Source organism: Rhamphochromis sp. 'chilingali' (assembly GCF_963969265.1).
Source record: "Rhamphochromis sp. 'chilingali' genome assembly, chromosome: 8".
Lineage (NCBI taxonomy): Eukaryota > Metazoa > Chordata > Actinopteri > Cichliformes > Cichlidae > Rhamphochromis > Rhamphochromis sp. 'chilingali'.
Genome location: NC_137935.1, coordinates 6,326,400 through 6,345,489, shown reverse-complemented (window position 1 = coordinate 6,345,489; position 19,090 = coordinate 6,326,400). Strand labels below are relative to the sequence as shown.

The 19,090-nt window shown below is 38.1% G+C and overlaps 1 protein-coding gene across 1 annotated transcript; it reads left to right on the top strand.

Annotated features, from left to right (window-relative positions):
* Window positions 1-9,162: 9,162 nt before the first annotated feature.
* LOC308401841 (cytochrome P450 2G1-like) lies at window positions 9,163-18,346 on the top strand (the record flags this gene model as incomplete). Its single annotated transcript, XM_080890289.1, has 9 exons — window positions 9,163-9,330; window positions 9,500-9,662; window positions 12,849-12,998; window positions 15,880-16,040; window positions 16,874-17,050; window positions 17,251-17,392; window positions 17,537-17,724; window positions 17,851-17,992; window positions 18,165-18,346. 9 exons carry the CDS (start codon window positions 9,163-9,165, stop codon window positions 18,344-18,346), a joined length of 1,473 nt encoding a protein of 490 aa, XP_080746415.1.
* Between the last annotated feature and the right edge of the window lie 744 nt (window positions 18,347-19,090).

Below are 19,090 nucleotides of genomic sequence, written 5' to 3'. Positions count from 1 at the left end.
GAGGTCGAGGCACGATGTGCCGGGAAAGCGGTGTTCCACCCGGCTGTAGTAGGTCTCGACCTCCCGTTAGCTTCGAGCTAACGGGAAGAATGCGGCTAAAACTTACAAAAGACCATCTATACACAGTTGTTATCACCAGCTTTGATTCCTATCCCCAGGGCTAGTTTAATCGCCAGGGTTCAGTTCACCAACACTATTAACAGACCAGATCTCCACATTGAAGCACGAGCAGGCTTCAGTTCAGCTGACTGAGCCAACAGGCCCTTTCAGAAGCGACTGGAGTAGAAGGCTATAACAACCCACAACAGAAAACAAAATGTCAAGTTCAAACTTACATGAAATACACTGCACTAAAATTAGGTGTTAAAACATTTATACACAGTGTTAACTGTATATGCTTTGGAGTATAACCAACATTTACCTTTACATAATATTCATAACCCAGAAATAAAGTAAACAGAGCAGAGCACAGAGGTTCGTTTTGCGTCCCTGTACCGTATGTCTGTCTTCACTGATCCACAAAGTGCCCTTTAGTTGTTTTCCTTGACTATATGGTTTAAAAACATCAAAATAGACTAAACAACTAGTCTAAAACTAAGAGACACAGGATAAAGTTGGTGTGAAGGTTTCAGTCTGTGAATGAATCTAAGCACCATCACCTTAACTTTAAATTCATCTCTGTTACCTTCTTTGTGACTGAACTCTGACCGTGAGCACCACAGCCACTGCGCACCAATCACACGCACTTTAAATCCATCACAGTAAACCAGTTAGTTTACCTCAGTTTGTTTTGCAGCACATTTCACAACATGCAAAAGCATAATGTGCCATGTACAGACTCAAAATCTGATTTAAAAACATGAGGACTGACCTGTAAGCTTTACATTTACAGTTTATCACATACCACTGAGCACTTCTTACCTGTAATTCTAAGCCCTCTTCTTCCTTTTCTGGTTTAAAACATCAAATTAGACTAAACAACTAGTCTAAAACCAAGAGACACTTAAATATTAAGTTAAACCTCTGGGGTCGCCGGACGCGCCGGCGCGTCAAAATCACATGACCAATTTAAGACGACACAGCTACAAGATGCAGCGATTCAGAGGCTGTATCCCAATTCAGGGCCTGCAGCCTTAAAGGCCATTTTAAGGCCGATTACGTCACAGCGACACGACGAAGGCCTAAAAATAAATGTTTGTTTCAGTTCTATGAAGCTTTGAGTATTTTGGATTAGTAGCACTGCTGTGTTTGTTGCATCATATTGCTGTAATTGTTTATATGCTTTATATATTCTGAGGTAAGTTGATCTATAGTGTTACATCATATTCTATAAGGATGTTATGTGTTTGTGTACTTTCTGCCCAGTTTGACCCATTTAGCAGAAGTCAGCTTGGTTCCACTTGCCTCTTACCCGTGATTTCAGTGGAAATTTCAAATTCAGGATCTGACACACACTGATTCATGTCCTACACAGTTCTTGCAAGTTCATAGAAATTTCTGTTCAATTAGAACCAAATATTTGAGTTGATGGTTGAAATTGTTGTTTTGTTGTTGTTTTAATATCGGTCTAGCTGCACGCAGCACGCAATTGAACCACATATTTTAGAAGCCAAAGGTTCAAAATAGTTGGGAGCACCTTCACTTAATTATAACAGTGGCTCTGTTAGGAAAACAGTTCTGTATACCGATACTAAATTGCGTTAAAAAGGGCGACTTGTGGTATTCTCACACTAGACACTAGATAGCTGCTACTACAGTCACACACATATACTGTTGCCTCAGTAGTCAGAGTGGCACAAAGAAAAAGTTTGTGAAATCTTTAGAGTTGGCAAAACTTCTGTTTTACTTATTTAAAATAATAGTGCAATATATACATGCAGTAATTACTCTGCAGTAATTACTAGAGATGGACCGATCCGATATTACGTATCGGTCCGATTCTGACCTAAATTACTGGATCGGATATCGGAGAAAAATAAAAAATGTAATCCGATCCATTAAATATCACGAAAGCACCTCGCAAAACTTGCAACACGCCGTAACTCACCTCAGAACGTTAGCACGTCGGAGCAGTATGCATCACGTGATAGAGCGGCTGTGGCATGCGGGACCTGTCGGTGGTCTGGATAGCATTTGGAGCTTCGCTAGCAACCCGGCATTTCATCTCCCATAAAGTTATCCCCGAGAGAAGTAAAGCAAGTGTGTAAGTCCATCTCTGAATGTTTGTAAAGCATTCCTGCGTTAAGCTTAACAAGCGACTGCCTCTTCTTGCTGTTACTTCAATCATGAAACTGCTTAACGATCAGCTGATCGGCTTTTCTGTCGCGAGTCCGTCTCTCTTGTTTGTTTTTGGCCCACTTTGCACCAGAAAGAGGAAACCAGCGGCTGAACAACAGCAGCACGTTTAAGCTTGATAAGCTGTTGTTAGAATGTATTTAATATTACTTTCTACACCAGGATCTTTTTCTACGTAGCTGACGCTGGTAACTGTGCAGGGGCGGATCTTGCAAAGTTTAGCCAGGGGGGCTGATAGGGCATGAACAGGGAAAAGGGGGCACAAAGACATACTTTTCTTTCTTATTCTCATTTAAAATGTCTAGCTTTTAATAAATAATTATCTGACACCCAAAGTTTTAATTTGATGTAAAATGAATAGAAGTCAATTACTGTATATAGTGACTATTAAGTCTAATATATATACCCTAGTAAACTATAGTACTTTTTCCTTTGGGAAGGTACCATCTGTGCAGTCTGCAATTTTGTTGAAGAAAGATGTTGAATCTATTTAATATTTCTTGAAAAAGAATTGATTTCTGTGCATTTTTTTTCACACTGCATCAAATTAAGGTTGATTACGTCGATTAAGCATCATGAGGTGGAGCGTGAGGGGTGGTTCCCTATTTTTTATTTTTGTTGTTGCTGGGAATTGGAACCCTATTAGTTAGGTTGCTTAATATTTACGCTAAGTACTCTTTAAAATACCAGAATAGGGAGGATGGTGTAGGTTTAAGTTTATTAGATTTATTAGTATTGCTGAACTATGAAATATTATTTTTTTGCATACAGGTATAACAGAATAGCTTTAGTGTAGTTGTTGTTTTAAACTTGAGTATGAACTTATACAAAATGCAGCAAGATATTTAAAAAAACCAGTTTTGTTGATTAAAAAACACTATATCGGATTCATATCGGTATCGGCAGATATCCAAATTTATGATATCGGTATCGGTATCGGACATAAAAAAGTGGTATCGTGCCATCTCTAGTTGTGACCACAAGTTTTTATGGTCGAATTCAACATGACCAAGATCAGTTGCGAGTAAGGAAACTGACTAACATTTATTTTAAGCTCTTATTAAAATTATACAATTATTATTAATGTTAAATAATTAATTAATTATTTATGTTTTTATTGTATGTCTCAAACTTGCTTTTTAAACAATAATTGCATTTCTGTTGGCAGTTATCAAAATGACTGTCTCCTGCTTTTTTATATTTATATTTTTTTTAGGGTTTTTTTTATTTTTGTTTTAAATTTATTGGACTTAAATCTTTTACAGGTGGCATATAACAATAATCCCTAACAGTCCAGACACCCAAACTGTTTGCAGTGCATGGCTAACAAGCAGAAGCGTTAGCAGGGCTCCATAAAAATATATATAACTTTACTTTAATATTGCAAACCATGCCAACCTTGGAAATATAACACTGCACAGCCGTGGATCAGTATTCTGCTTAGATAATATATTTTTCAATTTCATGCAAGATTTATGAGATACGTGGAAGCAATTACATTACATTTTAATATTCTTATGATAACTTTTATTTTATTTTAATTTATTTACATTGATCGGTATCTTACACCAAATACAAATAAAATATATGTTACCTTGTGAATTTAAATTCTCATCTAGTAAGTATTGGCAAATTTAACTTAAATAATCCTCTGGATATGTTAACAGTGTGTAGAATAAAAATTAATTTCCCAAGGAGCTTCTTGCAATTGCACACATTTTTTTGACAAAACAACTCACCTGCATCATTATATATACTGTAACAAAGGCAGGTTCAGGTTGAGTGGAGTCGGGTATGGTAGTAGGACCCCTAAGCCTTAGCCAGAGGTTTGATCTTCTTGGTCAGGCACCAGGTTGTCAGATACGTCTATATACAGTGGCTTGCAAAAGTATTCGGCCCCTTGAACTTTTCCACACTTTGTCGCATTACAGCCACAAACATGAATCAATTTTATTGGAATTCCACGTGAAAGACCAATACAAAGTGAGACGTGGAACGAAAATCATACATGATTCCAAACATTTTTTACAAATAAATAACTGCAAAGTGGGGTGTGCGTAATTATTCAGCCCCCTGAGTCAATACTTTGTAGAACCACCTTTTGCTGCAATTACAGCTGCCAGTCTTTTAGGGTTTGTCTCTACCAGCTTTGCACATCTAGAGACTGAAATTCTTGCCCATTCTTCTTTGCAAAACAGCTCCAGCTCAGTCAGATTAGATGGACAGCGTTTGTGAACAGCAGTTTTCAAATCTTGCCACAGACTCTTGATTGGATTTAGATCTGGACTTTGACTGGGCCATTCTAACACATGGATATATCTTGTTTTAACCCACTCCATTGTTGCCCTGGCTTTATGTTTAGGGTCGTTGTCCTGCTGGAAGGTGAACCTCTGCCCCAGTCTCAAGTCTTTTGCAGACTCCAAGAGGTTTTCTTCGAAGATTGCCCTGTATTTGGCTCCATCCATCTGCCCATCAACTCTGACCAGCTTCCCTGTCCTTGCTGAAGAGAAGCACCCCCAGAGCATGATGCTGGCACCCCCATATCTGACAGTGGGGATGGTGTGTTCAGTGTGATGTGCAGTGTTAGTTTTCCACCACACATAGCGTTTTGCATTTTGGCCAAAAATTTCCATTTTGGTCTCATCTGACCAGAGCACCTTCTTCCACATGTTTGCTGTGTCCCCCACATGGCTTGTGGCAAACTGCAAACGGGACTTCTTATGGTTTTCTGTTAACAATGGCTTTCTTCTTGCCACTCTTCCATAAAGGCCAACTTTGTGCAGTGCACGACTAATAGTTGTCCTATGGACAGATTCCCCCACCTGAGCTGTAGATCTCTGCAGCTCGTCCAGAGTCACCATGGGCCTCTTGGCTGCATTTCTGATCAGCGCTCTCCTTATTCGGCCTGTGAGTTTAGGTGGACGGCCTTGTCTTGATAGGTTTACAGTTGTACCATACTCCTTCCATTTCTGAATGATGGCTTGAACAGTGCTCCGTGGGATGTTCAAGTCTTGGGAAATCTTTTTGTAGCCTAAGCCTGCTTTAAATTTCTCAATAACTTTATCATCTATCTATCTATCTATCTATCTATCTATCTATCTATCTATCTATCTATCTATCTATCTATCTATCTATATTTGTTCGTGTTTTGGAGTTTGTAATTGCTTTGTCTCTAGGTGCCACCTTAAATATTAAACTTTTATTTATTCACTCCACATAAAATTTAATAAATAAATTATAAAATTCAAAAACCAATTATTTACATTTCAGCTTTTAACTATTTAAATTTTCAGCTTTTTCCTTTTAAACAAATGTAAAGTGAAACAACATAAAACACTGCAAACCACAATACAATCAAATATAAATTAAAATATGCAAAACAAAATGAAGATGCACACTCTCTGTCATTTAGGCCTGGGATGATTTTTTGGGAGTGTTTTCCTGCTTGGAATTGCATAGGATTCACTGCATGAATAAACTTTCTGAATCCTTTATCATCCGCAACTGAAAATAGTTGTGGACGATTACTGTACCTTTCTAATGTGATCGTGTTGTCTCTTGTTGTCCCTGGCTCTCTTTCTCTCTCTTTCACTCTGTTCCTGTGCTACTGCGAGTGTAACTACCACCCCACCCCCCTCTGCCCAGCGCAAGCACAAGGCTCACGTGCGGAGTGAAGTGAAAAAAAGTGCGAGAAAGTCGGTGAGAGAAAGAAAAAAAAAAACGTGTCGTTCACGTCAAAGAGCCAGCTCTAAGAGCCGTTTCGTTCGCGACCGACACATCACTACTGGTTTCCTCTTTCTGGCGCGGAGTGGGCGATAAACAAACAATAGAGAAAAGCCGATAATCGGTTTCATGATTGAAGTAGCAACAAGAGAGGAAGGGTCAATCATGACCAATTGGCCAATCCACCACCTTTCATTGTTTATACCGCCACAAAAAGAAACATAAAAACAAAAAATCTTTCCTGCTTGGCTCTGCGTCTTTCTCTAGTCTCGTCTAATTCTGGGCGATGCGATGGGCAAGGCCATGAGTACTCGGACTGTGCTTATTGAACGCAATATGGATAAGATCTTGGAGAAGCTCAAGACTCTGCAACAGGGAATCAATAGGTCTGGGGACCAGTGATGGACATTAGATCAGCTGCGAAATTGGATGCAGTTTGTTTGCACTAAACCTAACCCATCCATCCATCCATCCATCTTCATCCGCTTTATCCGGAGCCGGGTCGCGGGGGCAGCAGCCTAAGCAAAGAGGCCCAGACCTCCCTCTCCCCAGCCACCTCCTCCAGCTTATCCGGGGGAACACCAAGGCGTTCCCAGGCCAGCCGAGAGATATAATCTCTCCAGCGTGTCCTGGGTCTGCCCCGGGGCCTCCTCCCGGTGGGACATGCCTGGAACACCTCACCCAGGAGGCGCCCAGGGGGCATCCTTGTCAGATGCCCGAACCACCTCAGCTGGCTCCTTTCGATGTGGAGCAGCAGCTGCTCTACTCTGAGCCCCTCCCGGATGGCCGAACTTCTCACCCTATCTCTAAGGGAGTGCTTCACACTCGGCTGCGAACCGTTCCAGTGCGAGCTGGAGGCCCTCACCCGATGAAGCCAACAGAACCACATCATCTGCAAAAATCAGAGATGAGATTCTGACCCTAACCCAAACAACCATTATCTTCATGTGGCTGCCCGGGCCAGCCAGAAGGCTCCAAGGGCAAATGGCTCCAAGACCGAATGACTGGCTGGCACAACAATTTCTCCCAGATTACAAGACTGTGTTTTGACTCTCTGACCCTATCCTTCAAGCCTCAAGGCCACCTGCATCGGCTGGAGGACTGTTGACTTTTTGCTTAACCAGGTGAAAGGACGGTCTCTCTCAGTTGAACATGGGACACACACACACATGCATACATATGCATGTGCACTGAAACAGACACACACTCACCCCCCTCCCTGCTTCCAAACACTTGCGATGCTTACTTCCACCCGATGAAGACGATGGGTCTGCGTCCCATACTGGAGAAGAGCTGCAGGACAGGCTGTTGTATACACAGGTTCACTCCATGAAATTAAATTCCTTGCCAGTGCTAGTACATCAACCTTCAGAAAACCAAGAAGCCTATTACATATTACTTGTGAACAAGAGCAAGATATTTAAACTCTTCCACTTGGCTGTAATGCATCCCTTGGAGGGATTCCTTCTGAAAGCAATAGTTTCAAACTTGAAGGTGTTTATTCTCAGGAAGTTATAAGGAGTAAAACAAAGACAGAGCTATATATACACAGGGGCCTGGGGAATAGGGAAAAGATGGGAACATGTGGAACTAGTCACTGATAATGACAAAAGGAGGTAAAACAGCCACAAGACACAAAGAACAAAAGACTACCAAAATAAAACAGGAAGTAACATGATAAGGAAAAATGAGAGACAGAGAAAAAGTCTTGACATAATTCAAGAGAACACAGGAGAGGCACAAAACACTGAAAAACAAAGAATTAAATATGAACCACAAGCAGAAAGTAGATTCCAAAGGGTAACAAAACTATAAGACAAACTGAGAACATAATCATAAAGAAACCAACCAGACGTTTTCTGCTGACTGCAAAGAATACAATACTGTAAATGTGGGCACAGAACACAGTGTCCATGACATTGAATGGTTTAGTTTGCAAAAATCAAGTTCTTTCTAAATATTATTCACTGTTAATAATTATAAATTGCAGTTGCAAGGATTTTATTTAATGATAATTCAGTTATACCTGTCTTTAACAGTCATAATGATTATATAACTTTATATGAATGTTTAAGAATGTTATAATCATTTCCACTTTAAAAAAACATATTTAAATCATTAATCAGCGTTATCCTTTCATATAAAATAGAACATCAGATTGTTTCATAATTTATATAAATACATTCTCTCTGCTCTCTGAACTTAATGGATTATTAATTAATTATCCATTTACTAAATTCAGGTAACTTGTTACTGGTTTCTAAATGGATACATAGTTCAACATTTACTATAGACACATTATTAGGGAATTTTTGACTCGGGTCAAAATTGAACCAAACCAATAAGCACAGGCATGAAATATAAACAGTATGTGTTCCAGTTATAAGTTAACTAACAGCTAGTACAAATTACTTTAGACGTGTCAACAAAGCATAAAGGTTTTTTGAACATCAAATTGTAATTGCTGTTTAAACTTAACAAAACTATGTTTCTCCTTAGTGCTGAGCAGGTAACCCCAGTTTCATATGAAAAAGAAAATAAACAATCCAAATAAAGTCTGAAAAAGACTTGATATTGAATAATTTTGTGAAATGCTGCTTTTAGATCATGAGTATTTGCTACTTAAACAGCATTCACTATTAGTTTATATGTGCCTATGCTGTTACAGACAGCATATAACTGTTCAAACAGGTGTCAGAGCAGTTTGTGGGTCAAATCTTGATTCCAGTAGGGGGCAGTGTAGACTGTCAAATAACTGTCGTTCATGTGAGATTTTATTATCAGTTGTTCTTATCAACAAGGTCTGGTTATATTTTGTGTTAGTTGGCATCATTATCAAGTTTGTAGTGCAGCAAATTTACATTATTGCCAATTATTGTTATGGATATTTTACACCAATTTTCTATTTAAATCTAGCAAAGTTTTTATCTTTATTATTCAAATCAAGTATTGCAAAGGATTTTGTCAATGAGAATCATTAATGAGGTAAAAGTGTGATAAGGTGCACAAGATTACAGCATCATATTGGTCATGTGTGTCCAACCAGCCAAACCTCTGTTAAATATAAACTAGCTACAGGAGCCAATCACAGAGAGAAAGTAGGTATATAAGGAAGGACAAAAATAAAAAAAATGATACAACATTATGGAGTTTTCTGCCACAGTGATCTTGGCAGGGCTAATCTTAGCTCTGCTGTGGCTGTTTAGTGTAAAAAGAAGGAAGTATCGCCTGCCTCCAGGACCTGCTCCACTTCCTCTTCTAGGAAACCTGCCACAAATAGACAAAAATGTACCTTTTAAAAGCATACTTAAGGTGAGTTTGGAATTTTTATTTATTTATTTATTAATTTTTAGCATTTTTCATATTGTTAAATTGTTCAGTAAGAATAAACAAGAGCACCCTCCATTACTGTTCTGGATTTTTATTTTAGCTGCATGCTGACGTTGCATAAATATAAACAAGGCTTTTTACTTTGTCTTAGTTCAGTGAAACCTATGGTCCTGTGATGACACTGTACATGGGCTGGCAGCGGACAGTGGTTCTGGTGGGGTATGATGCTGTGAAAGAAGCCTTGGTGGATCAGGCAGATGACTTCACAGGCAGAATGCCCGTACCATTTCTGTTCAAAGCTACCAATGGTTATGGTAACAAGACACCATATATCAGTTTGTACCTAAAGTACAAAAGAATGGGAAGAATGACAACTGTTATTGATGGAGTGATGGAATGTTTATCAGTGGAAATAAGTATAGAAAAAAGGAAAAACCTAATTGTCAGTTGTATATATAGAACACCAGGATCTAAGATTGAGATATTTAAGGATAATATGGAGGACTTATTTACAAATATAAATCAGAAAAGAATGTTTATTTGTGGGGACTTTAATATTGACTTATTGAATCCAAATCATAATAAGAGTACAGAAGAATTTATTGATTCCATGTACAGCATCGGTTTATTTCCACTGATAACAAGACCGACCAGAATAACATCTCATTGTGCAACTCTATTAGATAATATATTTACAAATATAATAGAAGGAAAGATAAAAAGTGGGCTGTTAATCAATGATATAAGTGACCATTTACCAGTCTTTGCATCTTATAAATGCCATTATAAAGTGAACAACGATGGACATAAGATTATTTACAAAAGAATAAGAACAGAGAAGACCTTAAATTGTCTTAGAAATGAACTTTTAAAGCAAGATTGGAATATTGTGTATGAACAAACAGAAGTTAATAAAGCTTACGAAGGATTTTTAAGAACATTTAACACATTACTTGATAAAAACTGCCCAGTAATTGAAATCAATAGGAAACACAACTATGCAGGAAGACCATGGATGACAAAAGGACTACAAAATGCCAGCAAAAAAAAGAATACCCTATATCGAGAATTCATAAAAAAGAGAACAATAGAAACTGAAATGAAGTATAAAACTTACAAAAATAAATTAACTAATATAATGAGATCCTGTAAAAGAGAGTATTACATTAAAAGGTTAGAACACAATAAAGATAACACAAGAGATATATGGAATGTATTAAACAGAATAATCAAAAATGAATCAAGGAATAATGATTACCCTGGATACTTTATAGAAGGGACAAGAAGTATTAATAACATGGAAGAGATAGTAAATGGCTTTAATGAATTCTTCGTAAACATAGGGCCAAAACTGGCAGAAGAAATAAAGGTTGATGGAATAGAAAGGGACACTGGTGAAAATATTGAAAGGAATAGTAGCTCAATGTTTTTAAGAGCAGTGGAAGAGAAAGAGATTTATGACATAGTTAGAGGACTTAAGAACAAAACCAGTACAGACTGGAATGATATTGATATGGTAACGGTAAAGACAGTTATTGATGGTATCGTAAAACCATTAAAATATATATTCAACTTGTCGTTTCAAAAAGGAGTTTTTCCACAAAAAATGAAAGTTGCTAAAGTTATTCCCATTTACAAAACCGGTGAAAGACATCATTTTACAAACTATAGACCAGTGTCAATACTCTCCCAGTTCTCTAAGATACTGGAAAAACTCTTCATAAAAAGATTTGATAGTTTTGTGGAAAAATATGAATTAATGACAGATAGTCAGTATGGGTTCAGAAGCAACAGATCAACAGCTTTGGCACTGATAGATTTAATGGAAAAGATAACGGAATGTATGGATAATAAGAGGTATGCGCTCGGAGTTTTCTTAGATCTAAAGAAGGCGTTTGATACTGTTAATCATGAAATTCTATTAAAAAAACTGGAAAAGTACGGGTTTAGGGGAGTGGTTTTGGAATGGTTAAAAAGCTATGTAGGGAATAGGCAACAATATGTACAAATAAATGAATATAAATCTAATTTGATGGATATAGCTTGTGGAGTACCTCAAGGTTCAGTACTGGGTCCAAAAATGTTTATTATGTACTTAAATGATATCTGCAGAGTATCGGAGATTTTAAAGTTTGTAATATTTGCAGATGACACAAATATACTGTGTTCAGGTGTGGAGTTGCCACAGGTTTTGGGGATGATCACACAGGAATTAACGATATTAAAGAAGTGGTTTGATATAAATAAATTATCATTGAATCTAGATAAAACCAAATTTATGTTGTTTGGAAACCAAAAGAAAAACATCGAAGTAGAAATATGTGTTGACAATGTATATTTAGAAAGAGTAAATGAAATAAAATTTCTTGGGGTGATCATTGACCACAAGCTCTGTTGGAAGCCACACATTACTTATGTTCGGGGGAAATTGGCACGGGGCATTGCCGTCCTGGGGAAAGCAAAGCATATGTTGGATCAGAAAGCACTGCACATTTTATACTGTGCTTTACTACTGCCATATATGAGCTACTGTGTAGAGGTCTGGGGAAACACATACAAAAGTAACACACAAACAATAACTATAATACAGAAAAGGGCCATTAGATTAATAAATAATGTAGGGTACAGGGACCATACAAATGCACTCTTTGTCAAAATGCAAGCTATTAAATTCCAAGACTTGGTGAAGCTTAAAACAGCGCAAATAATGTATAAAGTAAGAAATAAATTGCTTCCCAAAGAAATCTGTAAATTGTTCATAGAAAGAGAAGGTGGGTATAACTTAAGAGGGAAATGGAATTTAAAAATACAAAGTGCTAGAACAACTTTAAGAACTATGTCAATCTCAATTGCAGGAGTTAAATTATGGAACAGTCTAACAGAAGAAATAAAAGACAGTCAAAACATAAAACAGTTTAAAGTAAAATATAAAAACCTAATTTTAAATAAGTATAAGAATGAAGAAAACGGGGTTAACCCAGGACGGTAATGTTGCTGGTAATGGTGTTGCGGTTCTTTTTTGTTTTTTTGTTTTGTTTTGGTTTGTTGTTTTTCCATAACTTGTGTATCTGCAAATATACACATTCTGTATTTTTCATATGAAAGAAACTATACTGTGGTGGGGCTTGCTAATTTCTTGTTTTTGATTTATGTATGTTATGTTTTGTTTTACTTCATATGTTTCATATGTTGTTTGTTTAATTTAAGACAAAAAAAAATTAAATGAATGAGAGGTAAAACTTGAGGGGGTAGGGACAAATAAGTAAATACTTCAGCCTACTCCTTTTCAAACAAATAATGGAATGATATTTTGTAATGATTGTGAAGGCACATGTTTGAAATGTTTGAAATAAAAATGAACTGAACTGAACTGAACTGAAGTTTTCAAGACGAGTGATTTCTTTGGCATGACTCTAAGTCAACTTTACATGAAAATAAAGAAATTTCAAATAATAGTTTGTGTAAAAGTTTTTCCTAATCTTGACATTTCATCTTCTCAGGTTTAGCAATCAGTAATGGGAAGCGCTGGCGCCAGCTGCGACGCTTCACACTCACAACCCTGAGAGACTTTGGGATGGGACGCAAGGGGATGGAAGAATGGATCCAAGAAGTCAGCCAACACTTGAGGGTTCACATACGTACATTTAAAGGTGCGTTTTTAGCTATTGTATGGGCACATATTACATACAGGGTGGATTTGAAAAATCATTCATTGCTCAATCATTGCTTCTCTCTCTCTTTTTCCAGTACAGTAGCTTGACTATGACAAAAAAGATTTCAATTCAATATTTACCTCAGAATTGACTGGCAGTTTAAGAAATAAAACATAATAACAAGAACATTTCTAAAACTCTTAATTTGTGCCTGCACAAGAAATAGGCTGTAGTAAGAAGCAAAAATAAATATGTAACAAAATGCACCAAATACACATAAAAGTGTTGATAAAATATGTCAAATAATTCAGTAACATTTGAAGTCTATCAGATTTTGCAATTAACATGCAAATCCTGCTTTGTCTGAACTCTTTAACGTTTGAACAGAAGACATGGAATATTGCATAACATGCTAAAACACTAAAGTATCGTTTATAGCGTCTGCTTGCTGTGACATGAGTGATGCACTTGGAAAGGATAAACTTATCCATGCCAATTTACAGTTATATGTTTTAATAAAATTATTTACTTTCAATTGTCATATCCACCTGAAAACTGAGGAAAAATGGATTTTTCAGTCAAACTTTTTTTGTGATTTGTGTGTCAGCTGCAGAGGACTTAACTGAATAGGCTAGGTCTCAGGAGAATATTATCAATAAAAGTTAATGATCTAACCACAAGTTTGGAGCAAAATCAGTTTATACAGAGTGGCCTATATAACAGAGAGTAAGTAGGCGTGAACACAGATAATTTTGTGCCATGCCTAGGAACTATGCTGCTGTTAATACTTAAAGTGTAATTACACTATAATGGAGTAATGCTGCTCTCTGGTTAGTCTGGGCCTTTATGTGAAGAGTTTGCAGCCTCAGAGTCCTCTCACAGTACAAACAAATGGGTTTCAGTGTATTTGTTCATCCTAACCTGGCTGTAGGTGTGTGTTTGTCTGCCTCTTTGTGTTAGCTTTGTGTTAACCTTGTGACTACTGGGGTACATGCTAGAAACAAACAATCCAAAAAAATACTTAAGTATTTACTCCATAGCAGACAGTGAAGTACAACAAAGTATTTGGCAAGTAGATTCCAATGAAGCAACATAGAAGGGTGGAAATTCAGCAATGGCAGGAGATAGCACATGCTGGTGGTAATAATAACACAGCTGGAGACTTGGATGAGCAACAATGATAAAGTGGACATGGCTGAGGGAGATTTTGAAAGGTAGAATGACAGAAAAACACTGAGATTTAAAGCACACAGAGCAGAGATTTTTTTGTTATGAAAATCAAATCAAATTAGAGAATCAGCGTGATGATGAAAGAATTCGATTTAAAAAGAGGAAAGCAGAAGTGAGAAAAAGAAAAGAATTGCAATCCAAAAGCCCAAAAATCCAGACAGATGATTTCATTATTGAACTTCATGATATCATCATATGATAATTAACCTTAGTGGACTTCAGTTGATTAATGTGAAGAACTTTTTTTGTTTATCATAATGCTCTCTTTTGTCGGTTGTTGTGAAAGTGTAAACAGCCGAATGGCCAGTATATTTGTGGAGCAGACAAAGAAGCAGAATAACAAGAAACAAGACTGGAGTACAACAAAAAGCGAGTTGTTTATTTTGGCTGATGAAAACACAAAAGCAAAAGGCAAAGGCAAAAACTAAACTATAACCTAAACTGGGAAACACTAAGACTAGACAAGAAAAACATTAACATGAAAAGGAGCGTGCAAAAACTGAGACTAAAGACAACATTAAATCCATGGATCATAAGGAGAGGAAAACAGACGACCTGACAGTGAACAAAGGGAGACAGAGGAGTTAAATACACAGAAGGGTAATGTGGGAAGTGGAAACATATGGGGAACACAGCTGACACAAATCAACATGACACCAAAGGGCAAGCAAAACTAATACTGAACATGGAACACAAGACTGTCAAAATAAAGCAGGAAACGTGGAGAGATGTAAACTGGGAAGCACAAGCTTGACACAAGGTTCAAGAGAAAGCAAACATGAGAGACAGACAGAGGGACCGAGGGAGAACAAGAGTGAGGGAGCACTAGAGAGAGAGGGAGACTTAAACAAGGGGCACTTGAGAAAGAGGGAACGAGACATGACAGAAAGGACAGACATGGGACAGGAAGGGGAGACGAGACACCTGGACCAGACAACATGGAAGCAAATGTAACTAAGCATACTGCCAATGCTAAGAATAAGTTAATACTAAATAATAGAAAACTACATCCATGAAGTTTTCTATTTTTCTTTTATTTAGTGCCAACCACCCATCCATGGTGCAGCACAGTTGCACGGTGGTCAGCTGTTGCCACACAGCAGGAAGGTCAATTCCATCATCAGGCTGGGATCTTTCTGTGTGCAGTTTGCATGTTCTTGCATATGTTTGTGTGGGTTACCTCCGGGTACTCTAGCTTCCTCCCACCATCCAAAGACATGCAGTTTGTGGGGATAGGTTAATTGATTAATCCAAATTGCCCATAGGTGTGAATGCTGGAGTGAATGTGAGCGCGAATGGTTGCCTGTCTCTGTGTGTTAGCCCTGCGACAGACTGGTGACCAGTCCAGGGCGTACCCTGCCTCTCGCCCTATGACAGCTGGGATAGGCTCCTGCGACACTGAAAAGGATAAGCGGAAGCGAATGGATGGATGCATCATTCCAAACAAAAAATTCACAAAAAGACCATAAACTTGAAAATGCTGGGTCACAGACCCAGCCAACTGACAGAAAGTTTCTTACTGTCAAATCTTTCTTCAAAAGAAACTAAACTAAATTAGATGATTTATTTAAATAAAAACCTAACATTTGCATTTTTAATTCGTAACTTTGCAAACTATTTCCAACTGTCTTTTTCCTTTTTTCTCCAGGTAAACCATTTGACCCCCAATTTTTGTTAAGCAGCACTGTTTCTAATGTGATCTGCTGCCTGGTTTTTGGGGAACGCTTCAGTTTTGAAGACAAGCAGTTCCTGCACCTTCTGACCATCATAACTAAGATCATAAGGTTCAACAGTAGTCCTCTTGGTCAGGTCAGTGGACATGATTACAAAAAAATTAACATATAAAAAAAATACAACAAACATACTGATCAGATAGTTCTGCATTTTTTACCTCCAAACCAACAACGCTGAAGTGTCACAGTTAGCACTGGCCAACCGTGGGGATGTGAGGAAGGAGGACCCAAATGCTAGACTCTTTATGATAAACAGTGCCTTTATTTACAGTGGTGTAAATAATACACAGAATAATAAATCCCAGTGTGTTCCCTTGACTCCCATGTCGTGTCTTCCACCCACAAGTCCGTGCTCTTCTGCTCCTGTGTGTCCGCGCACCCAGTGCTCGCTGCTCTTGTCTTCCATGCTCCTTCCTGGAGAAAATAACAAAGAAGCAACCGTCAGGACACTCAGGCACGCACTCACTTAACTTGGCTCACGAAGCCCACTAACATGGAGTCTCACACAACGATCCCACACCAAGACGACCAAGACGCGCTCAGCCACACTCTTAAGTAGCTCCCCGACTAGGCTTCATTAGCTGCAGGTGTGTGTGATCATCTGCTTTAGGTGTGGCCAGTCTCCAGACGGGACACACCCACCAGGCCTGCCTGAAACCCAGTGCTCACTCACAGACACATCCACTTGCCTATACATACAAGCATGGAGAACACAAGAACAGCAGCACAGTGCAGCCAACATACATAATATATTATATCAGTCCATAGCTGCTCATGGACCCGGGGTCGCTCAGATCCAGGTCCCTGACACGAAGTGTGTTGTCTAAAGAATTAATACTCAGTAATACTGATTGCATATTTTCATATGTCTTTAGACAAATAAAGCTGCTGTGTTTTTCCCTCCTGAAGATGTACAACATCTTTCCCCAGCTCATGGAGCATCTTCCTGGCTACCACCAAACTATTTTTGGGCATGCAGAGGAGGCCAGAGATTTTATCGAGAGGAAAATCCAAGAGCACAAACAGACACTGGACCCCAGCTCCCCCAGAGACTACATTGACTGCTTCCTCATCAGAATTAATCAGGTTGGAAAGAACTGAAGGATCAGTTGCTTTGTTTAGGGCACTTTGCATTGTGTCGTTCTTTTTTCCGTATTTGCATTAAACAGGTTGGAATTATTTAAACTATATTTCGAGCTGGTCTGTTATGTGCTGCTAAAAAGGCATTTGAGTATTTTAAATTTGGTTTCTGTTGAGACAACAATATTCCTAATTTGTCTCCTTAGGAAAAGGACAATCCCTCAAGTGAGTTAAATTATGACAACTTGGTTTCTACTGTACTGAATCTGTTTGTTGCTGGAACAGAGACCACCAGCTCCACCCTGAGATATGCTCTCAGTGTGCTGATTAAATACCCCAAAATACAGGGTAGGTGTACAGAAAAAAGTATTACCAACTTGCTTTTAGCCCTAAATATATTATAGTTAGGGATAAGTCTGTTTGTGAATCTAAAACTTAGCAGTCATTACAAACAGATCAGAGCGGTTATAGTTTTTGTTTTGCTTTGTCCAGAGAAAATGCAGCAAGAGATTGACACTGTAATTGGAAAAGATCGTTGTCCCAGGATGCACGACAGGAAGTCCCTCCCATTTTCAGATGCTGTCATCCATGAGGTCCAACGTTTTCTTGACATTGTGCCCTTCAGCGTACCTCACTATGCACTGAATGACATATCCTTCAGGGGTTATACAATCCCAAAGGTATTCTTAATTCCAAGACATTATACGTATTACAGTCAGTATTAAGTCCATTGTGCATCATGTCAGGGGTTAATGTCAAAAGTATTAAAAGCATCAATAGACTAACAACATATTTGTTCTGAACAGGACACTGTAATTATTCCTTTCTTGCACTCTGTGCTGAAAGAGGAAAAGCAATGGGCCACTCCCAGGTTCTTCAATCCCCAGCACTTCCTGGACCATAACGGCAACTTCAAGAAAAATCCTGCATTCATGCCATTCTCTGCAGGTACATAAAGTCCTGACACAGTTGATAAATTATACAATTTTCAGCTGTAGCTCTATATAAATCAGCTAACCTGGCCTCAAGGCACTTATTATTGTAAGGTAGAAAGCCTAAATTAATAAGAACAAGCAATTTTGGTTACCATAGAGTGATTTGTGATTGTGTGTCTTTACAGGGAAGAGAGCGTGTGTTGGCGAGTCTCTTGCTCGTATGGAGCTTTTTATCTTCGTAGTCTCACTGCTGCAGGATTTCACCTTTTCCTGTGAAGGAGGCCCTGACAGTGTAGACCTCGATCCAGAGTACAGCAGCTTTGCCAATTTACCTCGAAGTCATCAAATCATAGCTACAGCACGTTAAAATGAGAGCCACTCAGTCTGTCATCATTTGCAGCACTATCACTGACATGGATCTCTACAACATGCTGCATTGCGTTAATGTGGTGCAGTAACATTAAATGCACAATTAAAAGTAGAGTTAAATGAATGTGCAATAAATTTTTGCTGTTATGTCTGTGATATAGAAAAAAGACATGAAATAATAATAATATAAGTGAGATGTGAGGTTTTAGCTGGGAAGGCATGATTTCAAATAATGTGCTGAATCTAAGTTCTAAGAGTTTCTGTGGTGTTTTAAACTAAATAGTGAATTTACTGACAAATTGTTGTTGTTGTTGTTTGTTTTTTTTGTTTCTTTCTTTTTTTTTTTTGTCAAAACACAAACACAGAAACACGATAAAGTTACTCATAGGTTTTATATAATAATTTCAACAAGTCTTTCAGAGTTGATGATAAAGAATATCCACGCCCTGAGTCATTCCTGTGAATCATTAACGTGCAATCTTGGTGAAGAGGACGGAGCTGTTTTACATGTTTTGATTATAGAAATCAGGTCAAATGTTGTAATAGCTGTTTGGCAATGAAATGAGAAATAGGTGTACTAAGGTGAACAGGAAGATCACATGGCTCACCTGTGCTCTAATGCGGTGCTCCTGCCAACTCTCTGTCAAACATAAACTAACTAGCAATGAGTATAAACAAACAAGTAACAGAATACAAAGGTTATCTAATAGATGACAGTTGGAATTTTGCTGTATTGCATAGC